Below are 9,250 nucleotides of genomic sequence, written 5' to 3' on the forward strand. Positions count from 1 at the left end.
GCCATGGCCGGCCCGCAGCCCCTTCCGGGCGCGCCGGCGGCCCGGTACCGGGCAGGGAACGCGTCACCACCGGGAGAAAAAGGAAACGTTTTATTGACCGGCGAAATGCTCAAGGACAGCGGGCGGGGGCGCCTGCCCGCGGCGGGGCTGGCCCGAGCCCCCGCACGGAGACCGGCCTATGACAGCAGCGGGCGCCGGGGGAGAAGCGCCGGGCGCGGCCCGGGCCTACGAGCCGTTGGGAACTGCGTCCTCCTCCATTTCTTCCTCACCGTCCTCCGACGGGCCTGAAAGGGCACGACAGGCGCTTAGGGCGGTTACCGCACGCGTTAGTTTCCTTTCCCACAGGGACAGTATTGTCACCCCTCTGAAGAGGGGCAGCTCATTAACGTGAACCAGAAAGAAAAACCCACGTAGCACTAACAGGCAGCAAACAGGCAGTACTGCCAGTCTGCAGTTAAGGTTTGTGGGTGCAGAGACCTCCCAGAGACATGCTCCTGTAGCGCCACCTGAGGCACTACTCCTTAGAACAACAGACTCCAGATATCCTTTGTAATTAATCTCATTTTTTTAAATAACTGGGGTGAAGCATTTGGAGTTAGCCATGCAGCAAAGCACTTCAGGCTGATGTCTGGCACCTTGCTCTAGGGAGCCCAGGTAACAGCCCGGAACCTCCAGAGGCCAGGCAGGTATTATGCCAACTACAGAGCATTACAGATGCGGCTCAGTGTCATACTGACTAGATAAAAGTTACACTCGTTTTAAACCATTTTTTCAGTTCTCTAACTCTTTGCCCCTTCCAACATAACTCCCTACTGAGACCACGTAAAGCATCAGGAAGCAGCAAAGAGGTAGATTCTGTTTGGGAAACAAAAGTAATATAAGTATAGAGTTACCTGATTTTCGTTCTCTGCCAGGAATCTGACCAGCCTGTAGTAAGCCTTTCAGTCGCTCCACTTCAGCCAAAGTTGTAGCATTTGCTATAGCAGTCTAAAAAAACAGACAAAAGAACACGATGAATCTTCACATACAGTATGTCAGTCTGTTTAAACATAAGAACAAATTTTTTTCCAGTTAAATGACACTAAGCTTCCACAGGAAGTTCTGCAAAATTCCTAGTTCTAGAAAACTATAAATTGCAAAGCACAATCTTTCTTCTCCTCCTTATTAAACAAGCTGCTCTGACCTGGAAGAACTCTCAGACCAGTGTTTCATTTAAGCTCTCAAAACCCAAGTATGTTGTAACAGAAGAAAAATTACAGAAAAAGCACCTAAAGCAAAGTTAGGACACACTGCTGTATTCACCCCAACAGAGTCGGGGTTGCCAGGAGGAAGGACACATTTGTTCAGTTTGGATCCACAACAGTTTTTCTCCTCCACATTTGCCTACTGTCCTGACACATTTACCTTAATCGCCTCAACATCCCCAGGGGAAGGCCCAGCTTTCTTTTTATCAGTTGGCAGACCAGCACCTGGATTGAAGCTTCCAAGAAAAAATACAGACCCATTACACCTTTTGAAGAGTACGTGCTTCTCTAACTTCCAAAGCAGGTTTGGAAGCATTTCATTCAATCAAGTGTAGTATCTTATCTTTGTTAACAAACTGATACAGTGAAGAATTGCCTCCTTCAGAAACACCAGCAACTTGTCCTCGTTCCATTTCCCACTCCCCACCCACCTTTTCATCTGCTCGTAAAGAGAGGCAGACCTTAACTTTATGAATTAAGCAGCTGACAAAAGCTATTCAATTTGGATGTTGTTGAACACTCAAATGGTCTGTCACCATTACAAAAGCAGGGTGGATAAATAGAGAGTAACTGAAATCGCCTTTCCTGTTCTCACATCTAGTGTAAAGTACACAGCCTGTGTAAAAGCCTACACTAGACTGCATGTGATCTTAACACTTAGAAGAAAAAGGTTATCTGCTGCAGCTTTAAGAAAAAAAAAAGAAAAAATCTGTAGTATGCGAAAACGGATGTTACAGGCTGATCAGCTGGAAAGAATTTCCTGAAGTGCTGACACAGCCTCAGAGAGCTGCAACCTCTTCTGCAGCCACACTGATTTTCTTCACGTGTTTATTGAGCTATTAAGTTCAATCACCTACTTATTCTAGAACTGTCACAGAGCTGAACCTCTTTCCACTCATAAAATACAGCTAGAATGCATTTATTATAGTTTTAAATGTTAAATACGTTCAAGGTGGCTTATTTAACTATGAATTTGGAAATGCTGTTGCCATATATGATCCAAATTCTGATTTCCAAATAGGTTGATGAAAGATTAAACAAAATATATGATGTATCACTTAAGAATTAAACTAAATAAACATAGATTTGTAATAACTAAAAGATTCTCATCTGCATTTATCCTCCTAACTACACCAGATTTTGCAGCTTATATTCCACAGGAAAAAAAAAAAAAAATCAGTTAACAATCATCTATGGAAAAAAGAAACAAACAACAAAATAAACAATAACCACCTCTCTGCAGTTAAATAACAAAAAGAAAAAATAAAATTAAGGTTTCCTGCTTGTTGACTTAACTCAATCCACCCTGACCAAACATCTCTTTCAAAAATGTTTCTGAGATGTATTCAACACCATCCAAAAATCGGGATGCTTTGACAAGGCACTTCTAGCTACCAAAGCTCTTAAGGCACCCTTGCCAGTAGCTGATGTTTCAGTTTACTGCCTAATACCACACAAAGAAAGTGGTGTTTCTGAAGGAGAACGCCAGTGTAAATTTGGTTTTTTTATCTTACGTTTTTGTTCTCCTGGCAATATCCTTTGCAAGCTGTGCACCCCGTTTGCCCTTGAACATTTTCTCTGCCTCCTGTCGCTCCTACAGCGATACCACACACACAAAGTTAATTTAAGAACATTGCATTTTGCAAAACTGCTGTCTTTGCAAAGAAAGACGCTTTGGCTCATCTTCATCAGTGAACACTGGCATGTGGAGACTAGATGTAAGAACACGCACATAAACACGGCCCAAACACTCAGACTCAAGACATATCAACCTAGCGCTCTTAAAAGTAAGAACTCTTCCCCACATTCATCTTCACTGAAAGCAGAGGGTTATGCTGCAATTGCTCATTTCTTTCTCTAGAGGTCTGTCTTTCTACCAACACCAGAGGGCCAGAAAAGATTCAGACTAAACAAACAAAGGTACTAATACTTAATTAAACATAAACAAACAGACCATATCCTTAACAGAATGAAACCATGAAAGAAAACAAAAAGCATGTTTTAGAGCCACTTATGACACATAGTTTCAATACAACTTACAACTATGGCAAAAAGCTTACTGTTACAGCTGAATTGTCAAGAATGTAATATGAAAAAAAGAGGAATTCATCTTGTGCTAAATCAAAAGAAAAGAGACTTACTTTGAGTTTCACTTTTTGAAAATCCAGCACTCTGACCTGGGGAACTTTGTGGATTACATACAATCTGTAATGCTTCTTATTTGTTACAGGATTCCTTAAAATGCTATAAGTAAATAAAGGTTATAAAGAGGTTCTTAATATAAAATATTTTTTAAAACATGTATCTTGAAATACATTAGTATACTTAAAATGCATTCATGTACCTTCTACTATAACGGACAAAAAATAACAGCATTAAATATGCATAGTAACACTGTTCTTCGATATTATAAAAACTATAGTAAATCCTTGCACTTTATCAATTAAGTAGATTTTACTGAAGAACAACATAAAGAACAACCTCAAAATATTAAAAAAATCCAACAAATAACTAAACCATCACATCTCCTACCTGGACACTGGTCAACCAAAAAAATCACAAACTGCTTTTCTTTTTTTGTCCCTCATACCAAATGTAACATTACTGAAAAGTAGTTTTTTAATTTTTGTATTTTGTAACAACAGTTTAAACCTTTAGTTTTTAGTTTTTTAAAGGTTAAGGTTACTTCAGCGCTTGCATATTGGTTTACAGAGATGTTACATTTCATTGGTCCAACAGCCTGTCACTACTAGAAAGCCTCACCCATTCAATACCAGGTATTTCTGAAGTGTAGTGGAAATGCTGTTTATCGATTCAATTCTTAGGCATAAAGGTTCTGTCACAGGTCATAAAAAGGAGAGCATTCCAGGTCAAAGCAAAGAGCCAGGCCAGCAGCACAGTTCAAGCAGCAGAGAAAGAGTAGGTTTTCTTTTCAAGACCAATTACCTCAGGTAAGTCAATGATTTAACAGTTGATAGTGGATCCAGTTCACCCTACATAATGGGAACACAGTAAGAAATCTTAAGTCCATTTAGTGAAAAATCAAACATTTGAAAACAAAGTTCCTGAACTCATAACTACTTTAGAGACCAGTGAGAATCAGTAATTGGCACTAATTAGAATTACTGCAATTAGTTTAACAGGAAACCCATTAAGACTTTGTGATTGTTGTTCCGCTGCATGCTGCGATTTACGTTCATTAAAATATGTACACCATTTACTACTACTAAACCCATATGATATTACTCTAAAGAAAAACAACCAACTATTAACAAAAGCATATAACACTATTCTCAGGAAAAAGGTTCATTTAGAAAGATGACAAACACAAAACTTAAGCTTGTTTAGATTTATCTTGCATTGATAGCTTACCAATTCAGCAATGTTGTTGTTGGTAAGAATGAGCTCCGTCAGGCTGGGCAGAGCCTGTTCAAGGTTTTCACCAATCCGACTAAAAAAGGACAAATACCAAAGGTTTAACTTAGGCCAGAAAGTAGCAATGGTGAAAAGACACACACACACAGAGAAATATGATAACACAGATGATCTCCCTGTAAAACAACCCAGTCTGACACTAGCAGAAGTTTGGGTTAGCATCCACTACAATACTTTTTCTGATAAAGCTGGCAATAAATATCAGCTGTTGGTGTAAAAGTATTAGACGTAATATAAGATTTACATTCATTCACTTGCAGGTGAAAACCCCTGTTTTCTTGTCTTTATTTTGATTTTATATGACTGATGAAATCCAAAGTTTTGGCCAAATTTCAAATTCTGCATCTCATTGATGTCTGAAGAACAAAGACTGACTTTTGCACGGAATGTGCCAGGAAACTCAAAGAGGACTTATACAGGACTCAGGGCCAATTTTTCTCCCACAAAACTAACACTTCTACACCTACCCAGCACTAAAAGATGCAGGCACACTTCTCTCCCAAGACCATTTACCTCTGCCTCAGGGCCCCATCTGCCCAAAATACAACTGCTTACCAAATCCTATTGTTATTCATCAGAAGAGTTTTCAGCCTTCTCAACAGAGGGAATCCATCCAGTTTACGAATCTCATTGTCAGAGAAATCAATTGCATCAAACTGGTCCAGAGTGGCACCCAAGTTCTCAATAACTGGGATTTTATAGCCTGGGGAGAGAGCATAAGACAGAGTTAGATGATACGCACAGGAAAGCGGAACAAAGCATGAGACAGAGTGTGTAGGGGGCATATCAGGATGGACCAAGAATGCAGATAGTCTCAGCCTAAACACCTCCAGAATGACTCTCCCCCACATCACTCACAGACCAAACTCTCCCCCTCAAAGCCAACAGCCCCCACAGCCTGTTCCAAGCATACTTCTTCCTCCTCCTCAGGAAACACTCCAAGTCCCACCCCCACCACTAGCCCCTAATTCCCACTCCCTCACACACACACCGAGGTTCTCCTGCCACTGGGGCCTCTTTAACCTCCTCCCCTCGCCAAACCCCCCGGCCACAGCAGGCCCCTCCAACAACCCCCCCCCCGCCGGCTTTCCCTGCCCTGCCGCCCACTGAAGGCCCGAAGCCCCATCACAGGCCCTCCAAGCCCCATCACAGGCCCGTCTAGGCCCCCTAGGCCCCAACCCAGACCCCCTCCCTCCTAAGCCCCATCACAGGCCTCCCAAGCCCCATCAAAAGCCCGCCTAGGCCCCCCTCAGGCCCCAGGCCTCAACACAGCCCCCTCCAGGCCCCATCACAGGCCCCATCACAGCCCTCAGCCCTGCGCCCCTGCAGGCCGCCAGCCGGCACAGGCCGCGCCACCCACCCACGGCCGTGGGCTCCCCGCCGCTCCCCCCCCCCCCCCGACCGAGCCCCGCCGCGCCCGCGCACCGCGCAGGTCGAGCTCGCGGTCGCGGACGGCGTTGGTGTACTGCGCCGCCTGCTCGATCAGCTCCGCCGTCAGCTTCACCATCCCGCCGGGCCCCGCCGCGCCGCCAGCCCGCGCCGAACCAGCCCCACCGCCGAGCGCCGAGCCGCGCCAGGCCGCCCAGCCGAACGCCGAGGCAGCGAGCGGCAGGCACCGCCCCGCGGCCCGCCCCCGCGGCCCCGAGGTGACGGGAGCGCGGCGGCCGCCCCCCTGCCCGGGCTCGGGCGGCCTCTGCTCCGCCGCCTTCGCCGGGTGCTGCGCAGCCCCAGGCCGTGCCCCCTCGGAGGGTCCCGAGGCCGCTGCGCTCTCACGGGTAGCGGGGGGAGCCCTGCAGCGCCCCCAGGCAGGCCGCTCTCCTGGGCCTTTTCCCCCCCCCGGCCCGTCAGCCTCCCCCTCCTTGAAGGCCTTTCCCTAATCCCCCGCGCAGCTGAACCTCAGGCTGCGGGGAGCGCCGGGGCCGAGCGCCTGGGGCAGCGGCTCTCCGCCAGCACCGGCGGCGCTTCGGCGGCTCGTCGGCAGAGGGACCCGGCGCCCTGCAAACGCCTCTTCCCTCAGCCCGAGCGGCTGCAGGGCGCCCCGGCCCCCCGGAGCGGGCTGCCCCCGCTGCAGCAGCGCCGGTGAGCCGGGCAGCGATGGCCGGCGAGGGGAGGTTCCCCCCGCTCCCCTCTCCGGGCAGACGCCGCTGCCCTGCAGCCGGGGTGGGGGAGTCGTGCGGGGGGGGCACCCGGCCCAGGGCCCGAGCACGTCAGCGACAAACTCAGCGGGGGTTTGGCTTTGCCACAATAGTACCCTAAAGCGGGCAAAGATAACACTAGAGGTTCCCCCTCAGCTCCCGGACTAAACCTGCCGAAATCCCGCTGGAGCAGGAAGGTGCTGTGCGCAGCGACTGGCGGCGGGCAAGCTGCTGGCCTTTGGGCACAGTTGGCTCCGGTGTGCTCAGCCGGTGGGACCGTGCTTGTTCAGACACATGCTGCTCACTCCTTGCAATGTAGCAAGGACAGCTTCCCGCAACAATCACAGCTCCTGGTGTTTTCTCTCCTCCATCCAGGCAGCAGCTCAGCCTTTGCTCCTGGACGCAGAGTTGCACATGAACACCTTCCTTCCCCATGCAGCGTTTGAGACAGTCGCTCTGGCACTTCTGCGTGTGTTCCTGGTCTCAGAGAAGCTGTGATGGGCTGGGAACACACCACGGGCTGTAGCATGACATTCACCCCTTGCCTGTGAGATAAAATGTGTGTTAAAGTGTCACTATCCGCTTACCTGCTTTAGGAATTTAAAGAACAGCAAGGAAGAGCTGGGGGTAGCGCTGGGGGAGCTGAGATGGCTCAGCCTGCTGTGTCTGGCCAGGCAACTCCAATGTAAAGCAGGTCACTAGTTGGTCTGAGCTAGCATGCTGCTGGCAGCAGTGTTGGGCTGCTGTGGACGAGGCACTTGGCCCTGCTGGCACGGCTCAGCTGGTGGCAGTGGGGCTTTGCAGGTGGGTGGGTCAACCACAGTGCAGATGACCTGGACTGAAGGTGGCATGAAGTGGTTGCCCACCCCCAGGTCCCAAAGCCTGCTGAATATCACCAAGCTGCTCCTTCTGCAGCCCTGGATAAATACTTCCCCAGCTCTCAAGGGCACCCGAACGAGATGAGGCAGAATGATTTCTGGATCCACTGCTATCGAGGGAAGGATATTTCTGTGAACCGTGACATTTCTGTGAACCCAGAGGATATGATAATAGGTTAATGCTGCAGCCACGCTTGGCACTGCACAGTGATGGCTCATACTTTTCTTTTGGGAGCATCTAGCAGCATCACCCTGAGAGTGACGCCTGGCTCGTTCCCCAGGACTACAGCGTCAGAGCTGGCTCTGTTCTGACTGGTGATCCCTGCAGAGGTGTCAGCTGGGGTCAGGCAGCTCCTGTGCTCCCTACTTAAAAAACACACTCACCAAAACTGTATATGAAAGCACGTAGTCAGGTTTTTATAACATCTGCATTTGTGTGAAAGCAGTTAGGAGAGAGCAAGACGAAGAAAGAGAGCTGTCATAAGCAAAAATGAAATATTAGCGGCACTATTGTACGTGACACAGGAATCATGCAGCAGTAAAGACAGCAGAGTCTTTAGTCATTTCAGGCAGTCATTGAAAAGAGACACTCTTCAGCCTCCTGGAAAGCAGGTCCTGCGTCTCACAAGGCCAAATAAAACGCAGACCTAGCACAATACAGCTGTGTGCCTCAGCTCTACAGCCGTAATAGAACTGTAATTGAGAGCAGACAGATTCTTGGTCTCATATGCTGTACACAAGCTCTTAAAAGCCCTTTCTTTGTAATGGAAAGTCAAAGCAATGATTTTCAAGATGTGTGTTCCCCACCTGCCAACTACAAAATGGCAGATGGCTGTGGATGCAACCTCACAGCCAAACAGCAAATGAGGAGTCAGGCTGCACTAAGAAGATTTTCCAGAAAACAGCTATTATAGATTTGGCTTTGGTGCCAAGAGACAATAGAGAAACAGCCTTTAATAAATTGCCTAAATATGCATTTATCTTGAAGACACAGCCACTTTGATCCTCTGAGCATACCAGAGACTTTAATAGCTTCAAGCAAGCATTGCAATAACTTGGATAAATAATCTGAATTTTATTACTTTCCAAGAATGATTTCTGAGGGAGTTAGTGCCCTGGGAAACACTGTAAGCTGCTGTTGTTGCATGAACTTGATGTGTAGAATTTGTTTCTCTTTCCCTGGCAGGCTGGAGGGCAGCAGAAAGCGGGATAAAGCTGGGACTGCTGGGGATTGGTCATCTTAAATTGCATTGCTTCACCCAGCGTGTATTTTAAGTTATGCCAAGGATGTAAGGGTAAACATCATTTTTTTTTTAGCATTTCAGTACATCTAAATATACCAGTGAGCAGTATTTAGAGGCAGGCCTCTGTGAGCCAGAGAACTAGAAGGCAGAGCTGACGCAGTACTCCTGATTCACAGCTCCCAGTTTTTGACTGTGTGATACAGCAACAGAAATGAAAGTTTGTTATTTTACAACCGAAGGGGCAGAAGCCAGGAGCCTTTTACCCCAGTTCTGACCTCTGGTTTGGCCTGAGACCAAAAGGGGGATCCTGGAGC

General features: G+C 47.6%; 1 protein-coding gene across 1 annotated transcript; it reads right to left on the reverse strand.

Annotated features, from left to right (window-relative positions):
* Positions 1-75: 75 nt before the first annotated feature.
* Positions 76-6,268, reverse strand: SNRPA1 (small nuclear ribonucleoprotein polypeptide A'). The gene is made up of 9 exons (XM_055815093.1): positions 6,105-6,268; positions 5,235-5,382; positions 4,617-4,695; positions 4,191-4,237; positions 3,386-3,488; positions 2,759-2,838; positions 1,405-1,480; positions 894-987; positions 76-284 (listed from the first exon to the last, which is right to left on the reverse strand). The coding sequence occupies exons 1-9, from the start codon at positions 6,184-6,186 to the stop codon at positions 226-228; spliced, it is 768 nt and encodes a 255-aa protein (XP_055671068.1). The 5' UTR covers positions 6,187-6,268; the 3' UTR covers positions 76-225.
* Positions 6,269-9,250: the final 2,982 nt, after the last annotated feature.

This window comes from Falco peregrinus, chromosome 1 (assembly GCF_023634155.1).
Source record: "Falco peregrinus isolate bFalPer1 chromosome 1, bFalPer1.pri, whole genome shotgun sequence".
Taxonomy (NCBI): Eukaryota; Metazoa; Chordata; class Aves; order Falconiformes; family Falconidae; genus Falco; species Falco peregrinus.